The sequence below is a fragment of the Rhinolophus sinicus genome, linkage group LG10 (genome assembly GCF_036562045.2).
Source record: "Rhinolophus sinicus isolate RSC01 linkage group LG10, ASM3656204v1, whole genome shotgun sequence".
In the NCBI taxonomy this organism is placed as follows: domain Eukaryota; kingdom Metazoa; phylum Chordata; class Mammalia; order Chiroptera; family Rhinolophidae; genus Rhinolophus; species Rhinolophus sinicus.
In genome coordinates this window covers 36,915,784-36,942,997 of record NC_133759.1, presented here as the reverse complement: position 1 = coordinate 36,942,997, position 27,214 = coordinate 36,915,784, and the positions used below count along the sequence as shown (strand labels likewise).

The window sequence follows — 27,214 nt, the reverse complement described above, 5'->3', positions numbered from 1 at the left end:
TAATTGTGGAGGGGGTAGCTCACAGTGGCCCACATGGGGATTGAACCGGCAATCTTGTTTTTAAGAGCCCCATGCTCTAATCAACTGGTCTAACCAGCGCTCCTTAACAACAGATTTGAACATAAGGCAAGTGAATGGGAAATTTGTTCCACGTGTTTTGACTGTCAAATAAAAGCAGCAGCATTTGTCAGTTTTGTTGGAGTTGCACCATCATGCCGCTTCAGAGTCCAGCTTTTTAAGACATGTCATCTCGGGAGATGAAACTTGGGTCTATGGTTATGATTCTGAGCCCAAGGTTCAGAGTTCTCAATAGAAGTCACCCAGTTCTTGTATGGAAAAAAAGCATGTCAATGGCGATATAACATCCAGGTGATGTTAATTGTGTTTTTTGACCTTAATGGAATTGTGCAATTTTTTACTCAGGAACACTGCAGTGAACTCTGAATATTATAAGGGCTTATTAGAGTGTTTAAGAAACGATGTGTGTAGAAAATAGCCTGAGAAATGGGTGAATGGTTTCATCCTCTCATGACAACGCTCTATGTCACATATCACTTCTGGTATATGGCAATTTCTGTCAAAAACATTACAGTGTGTCCTCATCCAGTTTATTCACCAGATCTGGCACCATGCAGTTTCTGGCTCTTCCCCAAAGTCAAAATGACCATGAAAGGTAAATGTTTTGAATTGATTCAGGACATCGAGGCAGCCACAACAGCACAACTAAAGACATGAAAGAGGACTTTCAGAACTGCTTCAGAAAGTGGCAAGAACAATGGGATAAGTGTGTTCAAAGAGAGGGGAGTATTTTGAAGGGGTTTAATGGCAATGTGTCTTTCACTGTAATAATTTTTTTAAAAATCTAAACATTAGCCATATTGTTTGATCACACCAAGTATGTAGGGAATTATTTCTCGGCTCTATTCTATGTCATTGGTCTATATGTCTGTCTTTATGCCAGTACCACACTGTTTTGATTTCTGTAGCTTTGCAATGAGTTTTACATCAGAAAGTGTGTGTCCTCTAGCTTTGTTCTTCTTTTTCAAGATTGTCTCCGCTATTTGGGATCTCTTGAGATTCCCTATGTATTTTATGATGGGCTTTTCATTTCTGCAAAAAACTTCACTGGGATTTTGATATGGATTGCATTGAATCTGTAGATTGCTTTGGGTAGTATTGACATCATAATAATTAAGTCTTCCAATCCATGAACATAGGATGTGTTACCCTTTATTAACGTCTTTTTAATTTCTTTGAGCAATATTTTGTACAGCAGTCCCCTCTACCCATAGTTTTTGCTTTCTACAGTTTCAGTTACCCATGATCAACTGTGGTTCGAAAATATTAAATGGAAAATTTTATAAATAAACAATTCATAAGTTTTAAATTGTGCACCATTTTGAGTAGCATGATGAACTCTCACAATGCTCTGTTCCACTTGGGAATGTGAATCATCTCTTTTTCCAGTGTATCCACACTGTATATGCTACCCTCCCAATAGTAGCCCTCTTGGTTATCAGATCGACTGTTGCAGTATCACAGTATTTGTGTTCAAATAACCCTTATAATAGCCTGATGAATGCTGTGTCTCACTGCCTATGTCATTCACCTCACTTCATATCATCATATAGGTATTATGTCATCTCACATTATCCCAAAAGGAAGGGTGAATACAGCACAAGATATTTTAAGAGAGAGAGACCACATTCACATAACTTTTATTACAGTATATTGTTTTTTCCTCCTTATTTCCCTTTTTGTTTTTTAACTAAATTTATTGAAGTGACATTGGTTAATAAAATTATATAGGTTTAAAGTGTACAATTCTATAATACATCGTGTGTATGTTGTATCATATGTTCACCATCCCAAGTCAGATCTCCTTCCATCACCATATATTTGATCCCCTTTACCCTTTTTTTTTAACCTCTCCTCTCCCCACTTTCTCTTCTGATAACCATTGTGTATCGTTGTCTGTGTCTATGAGTTTTTGTCTTGTTGAATTGTTGCTTTCACTTTTATATACCCCATATGAGTGAAGTCATATGGTTCTCAACTTTTTCCATCTGACTTATTTCGCTTAGCAAAATATTCTCAAGATCCATCCATGTTGTTGCAAATAGCAGTATTTTTTCTTGTGGCTAAGTGATATTCCTGTGTGTGTGTGTGTGTGTGTGTATCATGTCTTCTTTATCCAAACATCTATTGAAGGACACTTTGTTTGTTTCCATGTCTTGGCAACCATGAATAATCCTGCAATGAACATAGGGGTACATATATCTTTACTGATAAATGTTTTCAGATTTTTGGGGTGCGTACACAGAAGAGAGATTGCTGGGTCATATAGTAATTTTATTCTTAACTTTTTTAAAATTGGGGGATATTGGGAAACAGTGTGTTTCTCCAGGGCCCATCAGCTCCAAGTCGCTGTCCTTTAATCTAGTTGTGGAGGGCGCAGCTCAGCTCTAAGTTCAGTCGTCGTTTTCAGTCTTTAGTTGCAGGGGGCACAGCCCACCATCCCATGCGGGAGTTGCACCGGCAACCTTGTTGTTGAGAGCTCGCGCTCTAACCATTTGAGCCATCCGGCCGCCCCTCCGGAAGCTCAGCGGCAGTTAGTTGTCTTCAATCTAGTTGTGGAGGACGCAGCTCACTGGCCCATGTGGGAATCAAACTGGCAATCCTGTTGTTCAGAGTTTGCGCTCTAACCAACTGAGTAATCCGGCCGCCCCTATTCTTAATTTTTTGAGGAACCACCATACTGTTTTCCATAGTGGCTGTACCAATTTACATTCCCACCAGCAGTGTGTGAGGGTTCCTTTTTCCCACACCCTCTCCAACACTTGTTAGTACTTGTCCTGTTGATAATAGCCATTCTAACAGGTGTGAGGTGATATCTCATTGTGGTTTTGATTTGCATTTCCCTAATAACTAGTGAAGTTGAGCATCTTTTCATATATCTGTTGGCCGTTTGTATATCTTCTTGGAGGAAGTGTCTGTTCAGGTCCTTTGTCCATTTTCCAAATTGGATTGTTTGTCTTTTTTTGTTGTTGAGTTGTATGAGTTCTTTATGTATTTTGGATATCAGCCCCTTATCGGAGGTGACATTTGCAAATATCTTCTCCCTTTTTGTTTTGTTGATGGTTTCTTATGCTGTGCAGAAGCTTTTCAGTTTGATTAGTCCCGTTCATTTATTTTTGCTTTTATTTCCTTTGCCTTTGTGTTCAAAGTCAGAAAATCCTTTCTAAGACCAAAGTCTATAAGTTTGGTACTTATGTTGTCTTCTATGAATTTTATTGTTTCAGGTCTTATATTTAGGTCTTGGATCTACTTTGAGTTAATTTTTGTATATGGTGACAAATTAGTTTCATTCTTTTGCATTTGGCTTTCCAATTTTACAGTATATTGTTAAAATTGTTTTATCGTTGTTAATCTCTTACTGTGGCTAATTTATAGCTTAAACTTTATCATAGGTATGTATGTATATGAAAAACAGTATATGTAGGATTCAGTACTATGCATAGTTGCAGATATCCACTGGGGATCTTGGAATGTAACCCCAGCAGATGAGTGGGGACTACTGTAATTTTCATTGTATAATTCTTTCACCTCCTTGGTTAAGTTGATTCCTAACTATTTTATTCTTTTTGATGCTATTATAAATGGAATTTTCTTAATTTTGTTTTTGGATTTTTATTGTCAGTGTATAGAAATGCAGTTGGTATTTGTGTGTTGACTTTGATTACTGCTGTTTTGATGAATTATTTAACGTGTGTGTGTGTGTGTGTGTGTGTGTGTGTGTGTGAATGAATGTGTGTATAATCTTTAGGGTTTTCTGCATATATGATCGTATCATCTGCAAACAAAGATAATTTTACTTCTTCCTTCCCAATTTGGATGCCTTTTATTTCTCTTTCTCACTTAATTGCTTTGGTTAGAACTTAGGCTGGAATAGAAGTGGCAAATGTGGACATCTTTGCCTTATTCTTGATTTTAGAGGAAAAGCTTTTAGTCTTTCACCATTGAATATGATGTTCGCTGTGGGTTTTTCATATATAGCTTTTGCTATGTTGAGGTAGTTTCCTCATATTCCTAGTTTGTTGAATGTTTTTATCACGAAAGGATGTTGGATTTTGTCAAATGCCTTTTCTGCATCAATTGAGATAATCATGTGTTTTGTTTTTATTTCATTAATTCAGTGTATTATATTGATCATTTTTCATATGTTGAACTATCCTTGCATTCCAGTAATAATTCTTACATGATCATGGTGTATGGTGTATAATCCTTTTAATATGCTGCGGAATTTGGTTTACTAGTATTTTATGGAGGATTTTTGCATCAGTATTCTTTAAGGAATATATTGGTCATTAGTTTTCTTGTATTGTCTTTGTCTGACTTCTGACAAAGACAATACAAGAAAACTACTTACTCCCAAAATGAGTTAGGAAATCTTTCCTTCTCTTCAATTTTTTTTGGAAAATTTTGAGAAATTTTGTTAGTTCTTTAAGTGTTTGTTAGAATTCCTCAGTGAGGCCACCAAGTCCAAGGCTTTTTCTTTGTCGGGAGAGCTTTGATTACTGATTGAGTCTCCTTACCAGATACAGGTCTATTCAGATTTTTTATTTCTTTGTGATTTAGTCTTGGTTGGTTTTGTGTTCTAGGAATTTGTTCATTTCATCTTAGTTATCTAATTTTTTGGCATACCGTTGTTTATAGTACTCTCTTTTACTTTTCATTTCTGTATAGTAATGAATTGGTAGTAATGTCATCTCTTTCATTTCTGATTTTAGTCTTCTCTTTTTTTGTCTGTCCACCTAGATAAAGGTTTGTCAATTTTGTTAATCTTTTCAAATAGCTAACTTTTAATTTCATTGATTTTTCTCTATTGGTTTTCTATCCTTTATTTCTTTTATCTCTGCTCTAATTTTTATTATTTCTTTCTTTCTTTCTTTTTTTTTTTTGCTAGCTTTGGGTTTAGTGTGTTGTTCTTCTAATTCCTTAAGTTGTAAAGCTAGGTTGTTACTTTGAGATCTTTATTGTTTTTTAAATGTAAATGTTTATAACTATAAATTTCCTACCATAAGTTTTAGTATGCTGTGTTTTCATTTTCATTAATCAGTAAGTATTTTCTAATTTCCCATGCGATTTCTTCTTTGATCCGTTGGTTGTTTAAAAATGTATTGTTTAATTTCCATAAATTTATGAGTTTTCCAGTTTTACTTCTGTTACTGATTTCTACCTTTTTCTCGCTGTGGTCAGAGAATATACTTTGATATCTTTTGTGACTTAATTTGTGGCTTAATATATGGTCTGTCATGGAAAATGTCCCATGTGCCCTTGAGAAGACTGTGTATTTTGTTGGGTAGAGTGTTCTTTATAAATCTGTTAGATCTGGTTGGTTTATAGTGTTAAGTCCTCTGTTTCATTACTTATCTTCAGTCTGCTTGTTCTATCCCTTATTGAGAGTGGATATTAGAGTCTCCAACTTTATTGTAGAATTCTTCCTTATATTGTCAACTTTTGTTTCAGAGGTTTTGATGGTCTATTATCAAGTGCATAAAAGTTTATAATTGTAATATCCTCTTGTTGTATTGGACCTCTTATTAATATGTAATGTCCTTTTTGAATCTTATAACCTTTTCATTAAACTATATTTTTTCTTATGTTAATATAGCCACACTTTCTCTCCATTGATTATATCCATGAATATTTTTTACCATCCTTTTACTTTCAACCCCTTTGTGTCTTTTGATCTCAAGTGAATCTGTTTTAAACAGCATATAGTTGGATCATATTTTTAAATTCATTCTGCCAATCTGTTGACATTTATAAAGTAATTACTGATCTATTTACATTTAAAGTAATTACTGGTAGGTAGGGAATTCTTTCTGTCATTTGCTATTTGTTTTTCATACCCTGTTTTTGTTCCTCACTTCCTGTATCACTGTCTTCTTTTGCATTTATTTGATTTTTCTGTAGTAAAATGTTTAAATTCCTTTATAGTTTCTTTTTGTATATATTCCATAACTTTTTTCTTTGTGGTTATCATGAGGATTACATTTAACATCCTAAAGTTATAGCACTCTAATTTGAATTAACAGCTTATAACTTAAGTGACATACAAAAACTTCCCCTTTACAGTTCCATCCCCTCTTTCAGTTGTTTGTGTCACACAATTATATTTTTATACATATGTGCACTAAAATATAAACTAATTCTTTTAAATGCATTAGTCTCTTAAATTATGTAGAAAATGAGATGTGACATTATAAACCAGAATTACAATATTAGCTTCTAGACTGTTATTTTAAAAAATTTACCTGCCTCTTAAATGTAGAAAAGAAAAAGTGGAGTTACAAACTTCACTTATAATAATACTAGCTTTTACAATTTCCCATGTTATTTACCATGCCATTTACTTTTACTGAGATATTTATTTTTTCATAATGGCTTTGTGTTACCGTCTAGTGTCCTTTCATTTCAACCTGCAGGATTCCCTTTAGCATTTCTTGCTGGGCAGGTCTAATGGTAATAAATTCCTTCAACTTTTGTTTATCTGGGAATATCTTAATTTCTCCCTCACTTCTGGACAGTTTTACCAGATACAGGATTCTTGATTGATGACTTCTTTCTTCTGGCACTTTGACTATATTGTCCCATTACCTTCTGGCATCCAAAGTTTCTGATGAGAAATTTGTTGATAATCTTATTGAGGATCCTTTGTATGTGATGTGTCACTTCTTGCTGCTTTCAAGATTCTCTCTTTGTCTTCAAAAGTTTGATTGTAATGTTTCTTGGTGTAGGTCTCTTTGATTTCATCTTACTTGGAGTTCAGTGAGCTTCTTGAATGTATATATTCATATCTTTCAACAGATTTGGGAAGTTTTCAGCCATTATTTCTTTAAATATTCTCCCTGCCACTCTCTATTTTCTTCTTCTGGGACTCTCATAATTTGTATGTTGGCCCACTTGATGATGTCCCACAGGTCCTTAGGCACTGTTCACTTTTCCTTAAATTTTTTTCTTTCCTTCCTTAGACTTGATAATTTCCATTGTCCTGTTTTCAAATTTACTGATTCTTTTTTTTTTTTTTTTTGCCTGCTCAAATCTGCCTTTGAATACCTCTCTTGAATTTTTCATTTCAGTTATACTTTTTAACTCCAGCTTTCTTTTGGACTTCTTTTTAGGTTTCCCATCACTTTGTTGATGGTTTGATTTTGTTCATATATTGTTGTCTTGATTTTCTTCACATTTTCCTTTAGTTCTATGAGCATCTCTGAGAGGTTGTTTTAAAGTCTTTCTTTACTAGATCTGCCATCAGATCTTTTTTGCTTTTTCAGGAACAATTTCTGTTGATTTGTTTTTTTTTCCTTTCATTAGGCCATACTTTCTTGGTTCTTTGTATGTCTTGTTATTTTTTTGTTGGAAACTGGGCGTTTGAATCTAATAATATGGTAACTCTGGAGGTCAGCTTCTCCCCCTACCCCAAGGTTTGCCGGGTTTTGTTTTTGTTTATTCTTTATTTTTTTAAATGGTCGTATGCTGTCTCTGTCCTGAGGATTAGTCTAAGATGTAAACTTAAGGTCTTTTCAGGTCTTTTTGAGCCTGAACATTTCCCTGAGCACAGGCAGTGACGTTTTGTTCCTCATATATGCATTTACTTTTAAATGTCCGAGTCTTTAATGTCTGGCTCCCAAAAGGGGAAAACAGGAAAAATTAAGGGGAATAAAAAAAAAGAAAAAGAAAAAAGATGGCCCTTTTAATCTCCTGAAAATCACGTTAGCTGGAGTGGGATGAGCAACCTTTTGGGGTGGGTACAGCAACCACTCTTCCTTCTTTGTCCTCTCCTCCAAGATCAGAAGCATTAATCAGTGATCACATCACAGAACCCTGATATTTGGAGGACAGGGTTTGTTTTTTTTTTAATTTTTAATTTTTGGTCCACCCTGACTTACACAAACTGGGTGCAAGCTATTCCTGGTACACTGTGCAGTGGGTCTGGGGGTGGGGAATGAGTAGTTGTTAACTGTGTTAATGGCTGAAATTACCTCAAATTATCATTCAAGCCTTCCCTGGAATTTGAAAGCCTCAATAGACTCCAGTTCCAAAATAGTTACACAAAACATTCAGCCAGTGTACTTATTGTCTAGGTGAGAGACACATTCCTGGTGCCTCTTACTCTTCTGTCTTCCCTGAATCCTCCTGAACTTCTACAATGGGGGTATAGAATTCCAGAAAGCACATCTAACTTCTTAGACATCCCTCTTCTGTTGTTTTTGTGTAGTTTTTGAAAATATGGTAGTTTGTTTTCTGAGATTTCCTGGCTCTGTTCCCCATCTCATTTTGGTCTTGACTTTCCCTTCCCTCTCTTGTCTCTATCTTGCTCAACTGTGATTCCATTCCCAGAAGTTTCTTCTTACTGTGGGTCCTGGAGCCCTACTATATCAATTTTGAATGTTATAGGATTTCCAACATTCCTCCTTATGATAAGAGAGGGCAAAACCCCTTCCAGTTTCACCTGATGTTTTCATATTAGTGCAATAGTGAATATTATCAAATACCAGTGATTTGGGAATCCTCTTGTCCTCATAAGTGTTAGATATTGGGTGTTGCTTTTCTGTCTTCCTGCATAGATGCTGATACCATGCATTTCTTCTGGTTGTTAGTGATTCGTCCTGAAGGCACCCACTTCAGTATTGATATTTGTGGTAATAACTTGTCACTGAGTTTTGATATAAATATTGTTCTTTTTTGTCTTTGTTACCTAGTTACTTCCGTTTTTGGGTTTTTTTTTTAAAGAGGGCGCAGCTCACAGTGGCCCATGCAGGGATCAAACCGGCAACCTTGGTGCTACTGTATTTCCCCCAAAATAAGACCTAACCGGAAAATAAGCCCTAGCATGATTTTCCAGGATGCTCGTAATATGAGCCCTACCCCAAAATAAGCCCCAGTTAAGATAGTCAGCCAGACTGACGCATTTAGTACATCCGTTGCAACACAAGAGGGATGTATTGAATTATAAAATAATATTAACATATAATTAAATATAAATAAATTATATTATTGACATTAATACTTAAAATAAATGATAATATAAATGGTAATTAAGTATTTGTAAATACCGAAGTGGGAGCCTTTGTACGAGAGGTAAACGCCTATGTAAACAGATGAACTCAGGACTTATTGCCGAATGACCAATCAGAGTACAGACACAACGCATGAATAACGTGTGCACTTGAATGGACATGATTGTGTCTAATAGAAATCTTCACAATTCAATACGTCGTGTGTTGGACATATTTAATGCACTCGTGTGAAATAAAGAAATGCTTTCTGAATTTTGGTGCCTGCAATTTTTTGTCGCTTTTGTGTGGACCATCATTCTTAACTGTCATCATTTTTGTTGCCACTACTGTCTCATAAGTCTTCAATTAACACTTGATTTAATGGTAGATTTAAAGGGAATAATATTTTGACCCCCCAGACAAGAGGAGTGCAAAAGGAAAGAGCTATTCCGTCGAGTACAAGAAAGGAATCGTGGAGGACTCCCGGGGCAAGAATCTTACGGCTTTCTGCAAAGAGAAGAAGTTGGCTCTCCGAATGGTCCGAGAATGGTGAGCAGAGTACGATAACGTCAGTCAACAAGTGGATGAGGGAAATGCTAAGAAGCGAAGTGTGGATCAGGTTGGCAACCATTATTTCCTGAGCTGGAAGACATCATCTGTGAATGGATTGCTGACAGGAGAGCAAAGGCTTTGGTTGTGCAGAGGGCTGATATTCAAGCACCTGCCCTTGCAGTGGCACCACAGTTAGAAATATCCCCAAAAGAATTCAAAGCATCACAACACTAGCTGGATGGCTCCCTTCAGCAGTATGAACTGTCTCTAAGGTCGACAACGTTGTTCAAACTGGACGATACTGAAGGTATTAAATGTGCACTTGCATTCAAGTCTTTTGTTGATGGCATCGACTTTTCTAAATACCAATTCTACGACATGATTGCTATGGATGAAACTGCAGTGTTTATGGTCCCAGGATCTCAAACGACAATTGATCAGAGGTGTGCCTCATCAATCTACATTCCCTCCACTGGTTACAAAAGTGCACGTGTTACCTGTATTTTGGCAATTCATCTGGATGGAAAGAAAACCGCATCTTTATCATCACTAAGGGCAAGAAAGATAAGGTTGAACGTGTTTCAGGCATTTATGTTCTTGAAACTGTTGCACACAAGCAGTTATAAGGAAGTGGGTTGATTTAATGCTGCCACTTGTTTTGTGAGGTGTCCAAAGAGGTCTACTAGTCTGGGATTCAGCCAGCACTCACTGCGCTAAAGACATGACGAACTTCCTTGCAGAGAGAAGAATAGATCAAATAATGATTCCCACTGGAATGACTGCCTATCTCTAGGCTCTTGATATTGCAATAAACAAGCCATTCAAGGACCATTTGTGCATGGCAATCAATGACGACATCGAAAATATAATGGAGAGTAACCAGCGTGGAAATTTTGTGAAGCCTAGCCTGCAAGAGGTCATGACTTGGGTGAAGAATTCATGGGATAAAAATCACTACAGCTGTGTTGCCAATACACTACGAGCAGGGTACCTGGACAGGAAGTGCTCATTTAAGGAAAGCTCTATTGCTGGACATGAGAGACTGGGGCCAATGATTGTGCAGGAAATGGAGTTGCAAGAAATTCAAGCCAGAATTTGGGGTTTAGCGAGTTATGATGATGTTCCAGAAGAAGATGACATGACTGTATTTGAATAAATGTAGATTTTTGTACATGAATAAATGACTAAATGTAGATTGTTGTACATGAATAAATATAGATTGGTGTACATGAAAAAATAAGACATCCCTTGAAAATAAGCTGTAATGCGTCTTTTGGAGCAAAAATTAATATAAGACCCAGTCTTATTTTCAGGGAAATATGGTACCAGCACCGTGTTCTAACCAACTGAGCTAATTGGCCACCCCAGTTACTTTTGTTTTTATGTGGGAATTCAGAGGTTAAACTGTGCTGTCCCCATGCCATCAATCCTTTTTTATTCTTTCACTATTCTGTATGTTTATATTTTATGGCATTTTAATATTTTAGATGTCTTTTTTTCTTCAACAACATATAGTTTGATTATTTTTTTATCCAAATTGACAATCATTCTTTTAACTGGAGCATTGAATCCATTTACATTTAATGTAATGACTGATACACGTTTAAGTCTACTATGTTATGTACTTTTTTCTTTGTTCTCTATTTTTTTCTTCTTTTGGATTCATTTTTATTCATCATGGTTTCTTTCTCCCCTTTATTATTTAGGAAATCACACATTTTGTTCTATTCTTTAGTTGTTATTCCTGAAATTCTCAAGCATCCTTAACTTACAAAAGCCTGATGTTAATAGATACCTTTACCCTCCTCCTTGATTATAAATAAAACTAGAACGCTGTTACTCCATTTACCCCACTCCCAGCTAATATATTTTTGTTATTGTGCATTTCAGTTATATGTTTTAAAGGTCACAAGGTCTTACTATTTTATGTAGTTAATGTGTGTTTACATGCCCCCCATTTCTTTGCTCTTTATTCCTTTCTACAGCTCTATCAAGGAATCTTCTGCATGAAGTACCTTTAGAATTTTTAGTAGAACAGATATGTGAGGTGTGTATTGTTTGTTTGAAAAATATATTTTGCCTTTATTACCAATGGATATTTTTACTGGGTTTAGAATTTTAGATTGGCAATTATTTTCTTTCAGCACATTGAAGATTAGTCAACTCTTAGTTTCTATTGTTACTGCTAAGAAGTTAGCTGGTATTCCAACTGTCATTGCTTTGAAGATAATCTTTTTTTACTGTAATTACTTTGAAGATTTTCTCTATGTCTTTGTTTTTCTGTACTTTAATATAATGTGTCTAGGTGTGATTTTTTTTTTCTTTATCCTGGTGCAATATTATGTTGGTCTCCTAGACTCTGGATTTATATATTTCACTGGCTCTCAAAACTTCTTACTCTTTAAATTTTGCTTCTGTTCCATTCTTTTCTCTATTTCTTGGATGCCAGTTATGCTTATATTCCCTTTTTGAAGGGGATCTCTTCTGTTTTTTTCCTGAATGTAACATAGAGAACTAAAAAGGTGGGTAGTCTCTTCTAACTTTCCTTCTAGTACATTTAATTTTCTCTTCTGCTTTTTCTAATCTACTGTTAAGACTGTGATTTAAAATCTTAATTGTAGTTATTGTAATTTTTTTGTTTTAAATATTTTTTCTTTTTCAAATCTGTTTTTTCCTGTGTTTTAGTATTCAGTTCTCTGCCAGAAGTTTCAAGCTTCTATTTTTTTGAATGTTGTTAGCATAGGTATTTTATGATCTGTGCCTAATAATTACAATATCAGCAGTCTTTCTTTCTAGTTTCTTTTGATTATTGCTTCTGTTCTCTTTATGTCTTGTTTCCTGTATATCTTTTACTGTTTTCTGGATGTTGTACTCGAAACATTTTTTTTGTAGGGATAATTTGAGGCCTTTTTTTCTGAGATTTCATTTGCTTCTGCCAGGTACTTGGAGCACTATTAATTTGGGACCTCCATGAGATACTGGAATGACACAGAGGAGGGGAAGCCAGGTTTCAGTTCATAGCACAGGTGGTTTGCTTCTGGTTCCCCCTTGTCCTGAGAGTTGCAGCCCTTTCAGGTAACAATTCTAAATGGGGGGTGGCTTTGATCTTTAGGAGTTATTCTCACAGTTCTTTCTTTGGATTTGGCAAAGCCTTGAGGGAAAAATTGGGTTCTCATCTTCTCAGTTATTTTTTTGGCCTGGTAATTCCTCATTATCTTGTTCTTTAATGCTTATAAGAAGAACAAATTAACGTATTTTATTTGACTTGCTTCATTGTATTTGGAGGCAGAATTACCTATTCTACCATTACTAAAAAGTAGACTGCTTATCTCATGGGATTTAATCTTACCTAGATATATTATGTAACACAACTTGTATCATATAGTTAACTGAGTAATTTGTAGAAAAAGTCTAAGGTAATACATATAGTATGATTAGGTAAGATCCATTTTGTTTAGCATACTTATATATAACAATAACTACCAATTTGTAAGTTTCTATGTGCCAGGCACTTGTACTGAATACTTTCTACATGTTGTCTGATTTAATTCAACCTATGAGGTGTAGGTATCATTACTATGTTCTCTGTTTTACAAATGAAGAAATCAAAGCTGAAAGACGTTAATGAGTTTATCCAGGTCACACAGTTTCAGAAATGGTAGTCACTCAGGCCATCTGACTCTGAATTCTAAATCTCTATACTTTACTCTTTAAAGTGCTACAAGAGTCCCTGATCTAGACATGGGATCAGGAGAAATTTCCCTGAAGAAGGAAATTTGAGCTGAGATCTGAAGGTCAAGTATGAGTTAACTAAGTGAAGAAGAGGTTAGGAGTACCCAGGCCTTGCACCTGGAGGGAGACGACATTTTGAAGATTTGAGAGGTCTGGTGTGACTGTTAGGAAGACTGTCAGAATTTATGGCTCCATACTCTTTGGGGGATTCTCTTACACTGATATGTACCACCCTTATATCTTGCTTACATGGTGTGTTCTTCCCACTTTAAAACTGGCTGACTCTTAGTGGTGATGAAGTAGGAAGAGCACAGCACCACCTCTAAAATATTCTTGCCAGAAACTACTGAAACTGAATTTAATACAGCCTCTAGATGTAACAAATTTATAAGAAATATAAGGGATGGAAAAATACTCGTACGTTAAATAATGAGAATACAATATGCCAAATCTGAAATGTGGGTAATTCTGCAAGACAAATGGCCTATTTTCTTCAACAAATAAATGGCATGTTAAAAAAAAGAGGGGTGGGAGTGGGACTGTTATAGATTAAAAGAAATTTAAGAGTGAGATATATATATATATGTGTGTGTGTATATATATATATATATATATATATATATATATATATATATATATATATATATATATATATATATATATATATATATACTTTCTTTGAAAAAAATCATGAAAAGACACTTTTAGGACATTTGGGGAAAATTGAACATGGACTAGATATTGAGTGATAGAAAGGAATTGTTCTTATTTTTATTGGGTATGATAATGCTATTGAGATTATGTTTATAAGTCTATATTTGTTCGTGATGTATATGGAAATATATTCATAAGTAGGTGAGGAATAAATGAAATAAGAATGGAAGAAATTGGTCATTGAAGCTGGATTGATGAATACCTGAGTTCATTATACTTTTTCTCTCCTGTGTATTTTTGAAAAATTTTCTAATACAAAGTTAAAAAAAATAGCTGAAAGATGGTAGCAGCTGAAGTTGGCTGACATTTTCAAAAACCATCTTTATTTCAAATAAGGGCAGGATGGATGAACGTAGTGGGTGATTGAATTGTTGCAAGAGACCAAAGTGTAAAGGAAGAGAGGACTTTATGGTGTGAAGCAGCAAAAATGGCAGAATTTGAGAATGTGTAACATGTTAATAGATTTAACTGAAAATAAATTATTGGTGACTAGTAAATTATTTAGCTGGATTTCACTATCTGAAGTAGATATAGAAGGGCAGAAAGGTGCTTTGGAAGACATACTGAACTGGTAGCAAGGAGGCCTATTTCTAATTACTCATGAGAAGATCATTTCACCTCTCAGGTTATAGTACCTGATGTATTGATACAACTCCCCCTCTATTCTTCCCTGTCAGATATAAACAGCTAGAGATTTTGGATTAAACAATTTCCAAGGTTCTCTCAAGTTCTAAAATGCCACGATACTAATGAATGTGTGTGATTTTGTCTCTGGAAAGAAGGGATTATACCTATGTATCTCAAACAATCCAAGGAAATTTTTTCCTATAGAATGACGGAGTCTTAGACAATAAGAGCAAGTGATAGTAGGGTAAACTGAATACAAGCTTTTGTGTGTGCCAAGCAGAACCCTTTGTTACTAGCCTCTGATCTACTACTTAGAAATAAAGGCTACCTGAGAAAGTGGCAACTTCATTCACCCTGGGAGTTAGTCCAGTGAATTGTTAGATTGGCCTCTAACTTTGGGTCAGGTACAATTCTTTTAGTTTTTTCGGGAGCAGTTTTCAAAAGATTATTTATTGGCTTCACATGCTTTTCACATTATCTAGTTAAAATAAATCATTTTCTTTGTGTGTGTATATGTGTAAAACCCATGATATTTTATTTGTAGAGAACATTATAAGATATGGTTTATTCTAATCATTCTTTACATCAGCTTAAGAAGTTATAAAAGTTTTGACACAAGAATGACTTCAATTGCCCAAGAGTAGTGGACTCTTTTAAATACAATTTTGTTTAACATCTATTGTCTTTTTTTTTTTTTTAATTTAGGCAACTCAAAACTTTTTATTGCCAATCTCTACTTTGATTCTACAAACGAAACTGTATCTCCAGTAGCCTCTAAAGCCGAGGAATCCAGTAAATCATCAGACTCATGACTGAAAAAGAGGTAAACTTGAAATACTTGAAGCCAGTGTTTTGTAAAATATAGGCCAAAAAATACTACATCTACAAATGTGAAAAATCTTACTTTAAAATGATTTTTTGATTTAGTAAGATAATTTGGGGCAATGCTTTGTTAAATACTATTAAAGGATTTTATTATTCTAAGACTTCACAATATTCTCAGTCTGCCAAAAAAGGCTTTAGTATACAGCACTCCCTACTTATTTAACACCAGTCTGGTGAATATTTCATTAAACTAGTGTTTTGCAGCACATACTTTGGAAAATGCCGTTCTCAGCTGTTTTCAGAATTTGCAAACAGTTCCATTATTTTTTCTCTTAAAAGAAGTATTCATGTTTAATTTGGAACAACATGTTTAATTTGATCATTGAAAATTTGTGACATTATTACTTACAAGGCATTTTATTTTTATGCTATCTAGTAGACATCTACTGAGATAGCCACACAGAGCTTTTGGCTCCTAAAATGGGTATCAGCAATAATTTTAGTTCTGTGTCATTAATCTTTGTGACCAGAAGACCTAAAGCATAAATAAGAGAAAAGTCTGTGGGAAGGAGGAGAAGTGTAGAAAAGATAAAGAAGGGGAAGAAAGTCAGCAGTCAAAAGGAAAGATTTATTTGGTACTATGAGTCATAATGCTGTCAAAGAGTCATCAGGGTAATTTCCTTTTTTGTCTTGATAGATTTTTAAATGTCAGGGGCATTTGGATGTGAAGAGTAATACTTCATTTTTTGTCTATATTATTAATCTTTAAGCTATTATGATATTTACTTACATACTATACCAGTAACAAAAATGTATTTATTGTATAAATTATATTTTTCAAGCATTTAAACATTGAAAATTCACTCAAATATCTTTTCACAAATATACTGTAATACCTTAAAAAGCGAGTAAAGCACCTCACACAGTGATTTCAAAATTGGTCATTGTATTTAACATTAAAAGGCCATTGTAAAACTACTGTATTAATATCATGGATTTAAATGTGTCATTTAAAAAAATCGATATTTCTATTCCTATCCATATTTTATGTTCTTATCACTTTTTTCTTCCCATTGTTATGTTTTTATTCCCTTAATCTAGAAAGTTAGAGTTCCCCTCTCAGGTTCATGGTGTAAATACATATTTAAAATCAGGGAAACAAGACTTGAGAGTGTCTTTCAGAGTGATTCTTGAACCAGTTACCTAGATGGACAGATTCCTTTTTATAGTTAGACCATGTCCATTATACAAGGAACTATTTAAATTATTGTCTCCTACCAGTCAGATATGTTTTGGGTTTTTTGTTTGTGTGTGTGTGTGTGTGTGTGACTCTATAAGTCATGTTAAAATGACACTTGTTTCTAAGTGACTTACTTTTTCTGTACTATTCAGCAAATATAACCTAGTTTGCAGCTGTTTTTTTTTTTTTTTTGAGTGAGGCCTGGTCTGGTTCAGTTAAATAAAAAACCTAAGGTCTGTTTGGTTCACTGCAGTTACAGGTATTTTTTATTTATGTCTTAATTTTGATCATTACATATACATAAAAATTCATATTAAAAAAATGTTTGGTGAAAAAGTCCTGTTATTCTGAAAACAAAGAAAATGATATACAAGAGGGTGTTTCTTTACGTTATAAAGTTGATCCTTTCCTCTCTCCTTTGTAATTGTAGCGTGAAGCAGCAGAATGGGAGAACATAAATGTGCTGTTGATGATGCATGGCTTAAAACCTTTGTCTCTAGTCAAAAGAACAGATCTTAAAGGTAATCTCATCCTATTCTTGTTCCTTATGATAAAAAGCTTCTTTCCTTTAAAAAATGTTTTTATCTTAATTTCTTTTTGCCTTACCTTTATTTTTACTATTTGTATTACATTTTTTAAAATGCAGATTTCACCATTTTTGACAAACAGTCATCAGAAAGGATGAGACAGAATTTGAAAACATTGGTGGACGAAACAGCACGTCAACAGAACATGATCCAGGAGCTCATAGAAACTAATCAGCAGCTTAAGTAAGAAAATGGAGAAATATCTCTTGAATTTTTTTGTATCCAAGTGGTATGCATTTTTAAAATAACTGCCTTGAGAAGAATTTTGAAAATTAATTTTCCATTTTGATTAAATATTAAGTTTAAAAAATATTTTTGATTGATAAATCTTTTGGTAATGGCTTAGCTTAGTTATATAATGGTACTCTATATTTCTTCTGTTGGTTTGTGTTATAAGATAGAAATTTTAAGAATGCAAAGAAATTTTAGAAATTCATTATGTTGTTAGATGGGGGGGTTTGTTGGTGTGATTTATTTTTATTACTAAGGAAGGAATTGTGTGTCTGTTATTAGAAATGAACTTCAGCTAGAGAAACGCCGAGCAGTAGATCAGGAACAACGAGCTAATGATTTAGAACAAATCATGGAGAGTGTGAAATCCAAAATTGGTGAATTGGAGGATGAATCCCTAAATAGGGTTTGCCAGCAACAGAATAAAATAAAAGATCTTCAAAAGGATCATAAAGCTTTACAGGTACTGAGTTATGTATTTTCTTACATGATAGTACTAAAATAGCTCGTCAACGTCACAGGTGACTTCCATGTTGCTTAATTAATTCGTCTTTACCTTTCTTGACCTGTCACTGTCCCTTGAGAGTCTTCTCTTGGGTTCTAGAATATCCTCTTTTGATTTCCCTCTAACCCCATTCTTCAGCTCTGCTGGTTCTTCTCATCTCCCTAATCTCTTATTAATAGTACTTGGGATTCCCTAGTACTAATTCCTTAGACCTTTCCTCTTTTCCATATATTCTTAACTCCCTTGGTGATGCTCAGTCTAATTCATAGTACCTGATTTAAAGCTATAGCCCAGACCTCTTACCTTAATTCTGGACTCATATCCCATTGCCTACTTGGTATCTCCACTGGATGTCTAATAGGCATTTAGAACTTTACGTGTCTAAAACTGAGTCCCTAAATTTCCTCTCCAAACTTTCTTTTAGTCTACATGCTGGTACAAGTCACCTTCATTTCTCTCCTGCTTCTCTCTTGGTCTCACTGCGTCTACCTTTGCCTTTTTCAGTTGTTCTCAACATAGTAGTAGCTCAAAACTCTCCAATGGCTTTCCTTTTTCTTTAGTTTTATAGAGATTCTTGGGTTCCTTTACTCTTACGAAATGCTGAATGCAAGCAATTATAAGCTGTATTTTCCCTATTTTATACCTATTTCACTTGTTACATTTTTGCATTTATGACATATTAATATTCCTGGAGCTAGTACCCATTTAAAAACTGCCTCAATACTGTGTAACTGTGAAAATGACTTTGTGTATAATATTGTTAGGATATCGTGTCCTAGATGTATCTATCATAATTATGTTTTTTGAAAAATTTCTTACAGGCAAAATGTCAGCATTATAAGAAAAAACGAATGGAGCAACAAGAGACTATTGCTTCTTTGCAAAAGGATATCTGTAGATTAACAAAGGAGGATGAAGAGCGCATTGTCACTCAAAACAGAGTGTTTGCTTATCTCTGCAAAAGAGTTCCTCATACCATCTTGGATAGACAGTAATGTTTGCTTCATAAATTGATATGTAGACTCATCATTTTTTAAACTGAATTTATCTTGGGAGTGGTATATCTCTTATAAACTGGAGGAGTCTTCCTCCTGTCGTCTCTCCCTTTTTTTTTTTTTTAACGTCATTAACTTGTTGACCAGTTGTCCTAAAGAAGTATATTCTATCTTCCTACATTTCCTTTAAAATGGAAGTTAGTGCTAAATTCAGATTCAAGTACTTTTGGCAAAATACTTCATAGGTGGTAATGTATGTTTCATATAGTAACATATTGGGAGGCACAGGATGTCTAATTGGCCTACTCTTGGGGATGCTAAGATTGTTCAGGGGCTTGTATAGTAACAATCTGATTTTTTCACTGTAAAATTACCCATCATCCTTTCATCTAATGGAGTCACCCATTGATGATCTTGCAAAATGGTGATTTTTTTCAGAGTCCAGAGTGCTAACCATTACACGATGGATATGGTGATTTTTTTCAATTCTGCTATTTCTTTCTTTCTTTCTTTCTTTCTTTTTTTTTTTTGCTGCAATTCCATAAAAAAAAAGAACATTTCTTATCATTTTGCGGGTATTTAGTTGCCCTATAGAGTTTGTTACAGGGAAGGTGGGAACAATGCTCAGTTCTTTATTTTAATACCCACTTTTTAGTGTAGGAGTTGGTACCCTGATGATCTCCAGTGATAAACAGTAGTAAGATTTTTTTGTTTGTTTGTAGCTATCTCTCTTTTTTCAAATGTTGTTATTCATGGGACTTTAATGATCAATTTATCCTTTATTGGCCAGTTGGCAACTTTTTCATGTTGGTATTATATCCTTTTGATCTAACTCCACTAATCTTTGTTAGACTTATTGCTTTTTAGATAGAGGGTATAGCATGTACATTTTTTTTTCTTTTCCCTAGAGCTGTTTTGAGGAATGGAATCAGATATTTATTAAAACTAGCACTAAATGTTTTAAATTAACTGAATTAAATTTCAAATTAATTAGACTATCTTTTTAGTCAGCAATAGTTTTTAGAAACTGCAGCTTGGTTGTTCAGGTTGCTTATCATTATTATATTGTCATTGATTTTAGGACTTTTTAGTGGAGAGTACTAGGAACTGTATATATTTCTGGGAAAAATCCCAAGTTATTATTGATTTTTTTCCAGATGTAGTTAACATTATAGAACTTTGATTTAAACTCTGATTTTATATTTGAAACTCTTTTGCACTGAAAAAATTCTTACTCCTAAAAACAATATCATAATTATTTGCTTTATCCTATAATATATAAAAATAGTTTCAAAAGAGTAATACCAGAATTACTTCTAACAATAGACCTACTGAATGAAATTTAAATTTCTTTGAAATTATCTTTGATGTTAATAATATATTCCACTATGGATACAATCAACATATAGTGTTCTTAAATATCTTGAAATATTCCTTTTCTCTGTGTTTATGTTACCAAATGAATTTACAGTTTGGTTTATTTGTTTCGATTTTTAGGAATTTTAAAGTTTATATATTTACTTTTGAATATGTAAGACATATGATTACAAACTTAAAACTACAACTATATTCAGAGAAGTTGTATTTTTCATTTCTGTCCCCTTAACCCTATTCCTTACCCCCCCCTTTAGGTAATTTTAAATGTTTAGTGTTATTTTTAATACAAACAGTATGAATATTATATTCATATTTTCCCTTTTTGTATAAAGGTAGCACCTTGTTTTTATTTGCTTAACAGTATAAACATTTTAACTAGCCTTATGTGTTTACATAATAGGATCAGAGATCTTTATTAATTACGTATTTCTGTTTTACTATGAAAATAAATGAGGTCACCTATAAGTTAAAAACAAAACTATAGATTGGATAATTATTGGAGAATTAATACACATATACATATATGATTTTTATCATTTTGAAGGACAAACACAGTAAAAAAGTAAAAATAAATAATGTAACAAAAATAGTTAGAGATAGGTGTGAATAAATTAAAAAAAGAGAAGCAAAGAAAGAAAAGAAGGGGAGGATTAAGGAAGAACAAAAAGAAATAAAGAGACAATTACAATGGGAGAAAGAAGATAGCAAGACGATGGAGGAAGAGGAATGAAAAAATAACACACAGAAAAACACAGTCAATTTGAGTGAGAAGGCAAGAAAAAGAGAAGCATTGAGAGAACTTAACATATACCAAATGAAGTCAAGCTAATTCTAGTATAAATTTGTCTGATTCCCTAGAGATTCTGCACTCTATTTGATTTTTAATAAAGCAAATTTTGAGTTTGAGATGCAGAACTTAAAAACTGTAAATTAACCTTGTTAGAGGTTGTAGCCACTTCTGCTGTTGTCAAAAGTTACAAAAGGCATTGGGCAAGACAATATAGGACATACATAGGTAAGTAAAGCCACGTTTCCTGCATTTTTGGACCTAATAGTCTTGTTGGGTAAACACATACTCAAATAAGTAAATTTAATGCAGATCATAGTATGTGCTGCGATGGGGCAAATAGGAGACTAAGTGGGTGTGGCAGGAGAGATTAGTTCCCATTGAGGAAGATGGTGATGACCAGGAAGGCTTCATGAAGGGGGTAATTTGTAAACTAGACTGTTAGGAACTATAGAATTTTAATAGGCAGAAGTGTGGGAAAGATGATTTTAGTTAGAGAAGTATGGTGGCAGGAAAACCGAATGTATTTGGGAATGGCAAACAGTCCAGGAGGTCTGGAGCACAGGTTGCATAAGTTGATGGTTAATGTCTTAGGAGACGATACGGACGGAAAAGTGTGCTGGAACTTTGAGAAGCTTAAACTCTAGGACAAAGGGTTTAGGTTCTACTTTCTATGTAGCAGGATAAAAAAAACCCAGGATTTATGAGCAAAGAAATTAAGACCAACGACAGAAAGACAAGTTAGTAATCAGTTGTAATAGTGTAGGTGGGAGATGATGAAGGGCTGTATTAGGGCTAAAAGAAGGGAGAGAGATTGCAGAGATGGACAGAAATTGTCCAGACTGACAGGCTGTAGTTGTGGGAAGAAGGAGAGGAGTCACAGATAGCTAGATTTCAGGTTAGATTTGGGTAGTGGGGAGGGAAGATGACAAATTCATTTACGGACATGTGCTTCGGTACCGTCCATCAGCCATGTAGAACTATCAGACCTCCATTTAGAAGAACCAAACTCCAGAGAACTTCCAAATTTCAGCTAGAGAAAGAAGAGAAGTTATGTTTGGGTGTCAGGATAACCAAGAAACAAGAGTGTTTCAAAAAGGAGAGGGTGCTAAGAAGTGTTACATGCTGCCTCATCAGTTTGTGTGTTTGCTTCCCCCCAGTCTTATTGCTCAGAATTCCCTGAAAGTTTATTGAAGGTAGCAGGTGTCAATCACTCAGAATGAATGGAGTTTGCTACAAAAGAAAAGATAGAAATGGAACGGTACCATATGGGGGAAGTGTAGGACGTGAGAGGGCTTATGAAGGATGTAAAGGAGATTAAAGCATATTTGCAGAATAATATGAAAGCTGGTATGTGTTGGGATGGGGAAAGGTTGAAAAGAAAGAATAATCTAGAAAGTTATGATACTAAAAGAACAATTGGTTGAATTAGTTCTGAAAGGGGGGATGGGTAAGTTTCCCAGGATAGAAAGGAAATAGTGTAAATGTTTCTTTAAAAAGAATAATGTGTGAAAACACAGTATTATTTTTCTTGGAGGATTTTTAAAATTACAAAAGCAGTACATGCTTATAAAAATCCAAACAATATAAAAGTGTTTAAAGTAAAATTGTATAGCTCTGCTTACCCTCCTAATTCCTACCTCCTAGAGATAATCACTTTTAATAGTTTGGCTTGTGTCCTTCTTAGTGTTTCACGACAGGAATGTTATTGGTATTTTGGGTGGGACCATTTTTTGTTGTTTAGGGCTGTCATTTTCATTGAAGAACTTTTAGCATCCTGCCCCCCTCCCCAATTAGCCAGTGTGACACCCAATACTGTCCCCTAGGTTATGGTGTCATCTATCCCCTAGTTAAGAATCCGTGAAGAGCTCTTTTTCAAAACACATACAAATTCACATACAATTATTTCTTTTTAAAAAATAGTAATAGTACCTATTTGGCAATGCAATGTTAATTTTTTCCTTACTACTTATTAGGACATACAAATTTACATTATTTCTTTTAATGCTTCATCTTTTTGTATAGTATGGGTGTGCTATTATTTATTTAACTTTTCCCGTGTTGAATACATTGCTTCTGGGTTTTCACTTTTTAAAATAATGGTATAATGAACAACTGTTCATCTTGAGTTATCACCTTGGGCAAATATTTCTGTTTGACCGATCACTAGAGGTAGAACTTTTGGGACAAGGAAAATATACATTTACTATGTTGTGATACAATGTTTGTGGTTATTTTAAAGACTATACTTTGAAATTAATATAAAACATGATTTCATATATACTTCTGGCAAAATCACTGAAACTTTTAATAAACTTGTTAGATTATCTGTATGTTTATCACTATAATTTGAAATTAGAATAGTAAATGCTACAATACCACATTTTGAAAATAATTCAATTTGTTTTCTGTTTTTTAGGTTGCTTTGCCTAATTGATTACTATGAATCTAAAATTAGAAAACTGCATAAACAAAGGTACGACTAATCCTGTATTACAGTTCTTAAAGTTACTCTCTAGTCATGAATCACATCAAAAATTCTTATAGCCTCTTGAAGCTTTAAATATGCTTTGGAAATCTACCTAATATGTAACTATGGGTTTCTTTTTTTATAAAGATCTTGAAGACTGTACTTATATTAAAATATATTACTGCATTTATATTAAATATGTATATTTAGTAATCACTAAAGCTTTGGTCACAAAAGAAATAGGATTCACTTTTTCTTTTGTTGAAGTATTATAATTTGTTCTACTGATGTTATCGAGCCACTGGATAGTTCCCGAGTCTATCCACAAAGTACTTAGGATTAGATTAGCTGCCTACCCAGGTGCAGCCTAATTAGTATGCAGATTTATGTGAGATACAGATAAAATGTCATGGTGAAAAATTAAACATATAGTGTAAAACATACTTGGCACCTCTGATTAAGGAAATTAAGGGTAAAGATTAAAATAATGGTCTTCAACTTACCTAAAATAGCTGAAGGATATCTACGGCCAAATAATCAAAAGTGCTTTAATATGAGGTCATTAGAACAGTAGCAATCTATTTCATTGTTTATAGATGGAATAGCTCTTTTAACTAATATTTATTTGAGCACCCGCTCTCTGCCATGTTCTGTTTTAGGAACTAAGGATACCATAATTAATGAAGCAGATAAATTCTCTGCTTTCATCAAGTGTACATTCTATAATAGTATTCTTACCCCCCAAACAAAATGACCAAAATGACTTTCCAGAAACTCAGCAGGACCAATGACAGAATTGTGCTGGTTGCTCATTCTTTTGGCCATTGGGGACTCTAAAAAAAAAAAGGGAGCAGGATGGAGGGAAAGGGAAAAAAGTAAAAAGGGAGGAAGAAAAGACAAAGAACAACTAATGATGATAGATCAACTCCTTGCTTCGTTCTATGCAGAAAGCGGTATTATATCAAGTAACTTCAGGGAACCTTCTGATTTCCAAATGAAACTTATTTTTTAGATGGTAGGCATGGTGTTAGAGTCTATAGAGATAGGACACAGTATGGTCCTTACTTTCTAGGAGTGTACAATCTGGTAAGGGAGATAAAATATAAACACATTAATAATTAAGAAAAATATAGGACTTAAACACTAATCCATAATGTTACACTAGAATAATTACTAAAAATTGTATAGACAGTAATATTTCAGAAGTATAAAAGAAGAACAAATTAGTTTTGGATGGAGTGACCAGGAAGTTTTTACAAAGCGGATGGGGGCTATGCTTGAGCTTGAAGGACAAGTAAAATTTGGGGAAGCAGAAAGACAAAAAAGCTAAAGCCATTTTAGACTCCTTGGATGTTATGAGCAAAAGTGGATAAGTATAAAAGTACAGACTTTATTATGGCCCTATAATTAAGCCAGTTTGGCTGCAGTTCCAGGGATTTGTTGGTATGTTCATTGATAGAGGTCATAACCTCTCTAGAGCAGTCATTCAAATACTGGACCAAGAGGAAGCTGTAAATGAATGAGAAGACATCATTTGCCTTAAAAAGTAAGAAGGCACTTTTTCCTTTAATACAGAAAAACTGGGTGATGGGGTCACAGGTGTGTGTATTAGGGTTCTTAAGAGAAACAGAACCAATTATACATTTATATAGAGAGAAGAATTGATTTTAAAGGAATTGGGTCATGAGATGAGGCTGGCAAGTCTGAAATCTGTGAAGCAGGCGTGCAGGCTGGAGACCCAGGGAAGAGTTGGTGTTGCAGTGTTGAGGCTGAAGGTAGTCTGGAGGCAGAATACCTTTTTTCTTGGGGGCTCTCAGTCTTCGCTCTGAAGGCCTTTAACTAACTGCATGAGGCCCACCCACCCACATTATGAAGGTTAATCTGCTTTACTCAAAGTCTGTTGATTTAAAAGTTAATCACATCTAAAAATACCTCCCGGCAATATTGAGACTGGTGTTTGACCAAAGAGCTGGGCAACATGGCCTAGCCAAGTTGACACTAAAATGAATAGCCAAAGTATGTACGAGTAAAGAGAAGGAAAATGAAGCATTTCATGGCTTGAGCAGCTGCAGAGTCTTATGCTGGTAGAATTAAGGAAATAATGAAAATGAATGAATCAGGTTAGATGGAGATTGTGGCAAACTGGAGAGCTGTGCACCATCTGTCTTAAGGGGGCAGCTACTACACATGCTCATCAATTGATGCTGTGCAGTAATGTGAGCCCAGTGTGGCTAGATCTTCTGGGTTTTTGTTTGTTTGTTTTTGAGAGAAGCTAGAGGTTAGATTTATAAGTGAAAACAGATTTTTTAATGTTCACAGTTAACTCAATGCTTTAAAAATATGATCCAAACTGAGTATCAGTTACAACCTTTGATCTATGTCTTTAGTCAATGCTAATCTAGATACAGGTTTACTTTTCTCTGTAAAGGGCCAGACAGTAAATATTTTCGGTATTTTAGGCTGTAGAGCCTTTTCGCAACTACGCAGCTCTGCTGAACTCAGCCATAGATGGTGTGAAAAGGGTCTGGCATGGATGTGTTCCATAAAACTTTGGTGCAAAACCCACAGGCAGCAATTTTCTGACCGCTGATCTAGATGGTGAAGAAAGAGAGTTTGGGATGTTTAGTAAGGTAGAGAAGATTTAGCACAGCCATCACTGGAATCTCTCATGTAGAATATGTGAGAGGTTGCCTCTGAAGTTGTGCAAACTGGGGTTTCTCTGACTAAAAATGACAAAAGGATTGCGGCCATTGAGGGAAGTGGTGTTGAATTTGATTGTCATGAATTTGTAGTGAAAATCTGAGATTAAGGAATGAGAAACTTGGGGAAAATGAATTTTGTATTTAATCCTGTCATCACCTGTCTAGCCGAAGTGAAATACTTTGGCCTATACAAATGCTTTGGCTCAGGTCAGATATTTAGATTGAATGTCTCTCGTTATGGGAGAAGGAGATAGGAACAGAATAGGAGCTACATTAGAAATAATGTTCTTACAAATGAGAAAATTAGAAGTCATTTATACTTTGCAGCGATATAAAGTCTCTCAACGAGAGGGTCTTCAGGGTTCTTGAACTGCACAGTTTATAATCTCAGTCTTCTTTCTAAGAGTGAGTACTAACTTGATAGTGAGATTGTAGCAACTTCAAGATGGATTTTGAGATCTACAAATAGGATGTTAGTATCACCTGAAGAAGCAGGAGTACTATAAAAATAATGAACAAGTATTAAATTACTGAAGAAAAGGTGATGAAAGAATTTAAAGATGAAAGAGGTGAAAAGGAATAGAAAATGAGGGAAGACAGGCTATGTTGGGGGCCTAAGTGGACTAAAACAGGAAGCCTGAGAGAAGGTGTTATGTACCTGTAGCTACAGAAGCAAGACCAAAGGAAGAAGACAGACAGGACTTGGGCCTCTTGCAGAAGCAGAAGCCCTCCGCTTGACACCAATTATTATTTTTTCTGTTCCTTCAGTAAAGTTAACAGAAGTAAAATATAATAAATACACAGT

General features: G+C 34.5%; 1 protein-coding gene across 8 annotated transcripts in view; it reads left to right on the top strand.

Annotated features, from left to right (window-relative positions):
• CEP70 (centrosomal protein 70) overlaps window positions 1-27,214 on the top strand; it is a 62,640-nt gene that overhangs the window by 6,290 nt on the left and 29,136 nt on the right. For 5 of the 8 annotated variants that reach the window (XM_074312918.1, XM_074312917.1, XM_074312914.1 and 2 more), the window contains exons 3-9: window positions 12,557-12,692; window positions 15,396-15,513; window positions 17,186-17,276; window positions 17,402-17,525; window positions 17,856-18,036; window positions 18,900-19,069; window positions 23,657-23,713. In XM_074312918.1, the coding sequence (XP_074169019.1) occupies window positions 15,499-15,513; window positions 17,186-17,276; window positions 17,402-17,525; window positions 17,856-18,036; window positions 18,900-19,069; window positions 23,657-23,713 (638 nt within the window). In that variant the 5' untranslated portion in view covers window positions 12,557-12,692; window positions 15,396-15,498. Of the gene's footprint in view, window positions 1-11,602; window positions 11,665-12,556; window positions 12,693-15,395; window positions 15,514-17,185; window positions 17,277-17,401; window positions 17,526-17,855; window positions 18,037-18,899; window positions 19,070-23,656; window positions 23,714-27,214 lie in introns of all 8 variants that reach the window. The other 3 variants (XM_074312916.1, XM_074312915.1, XM_074312913.1) reach the window with 2 other exon arrangements.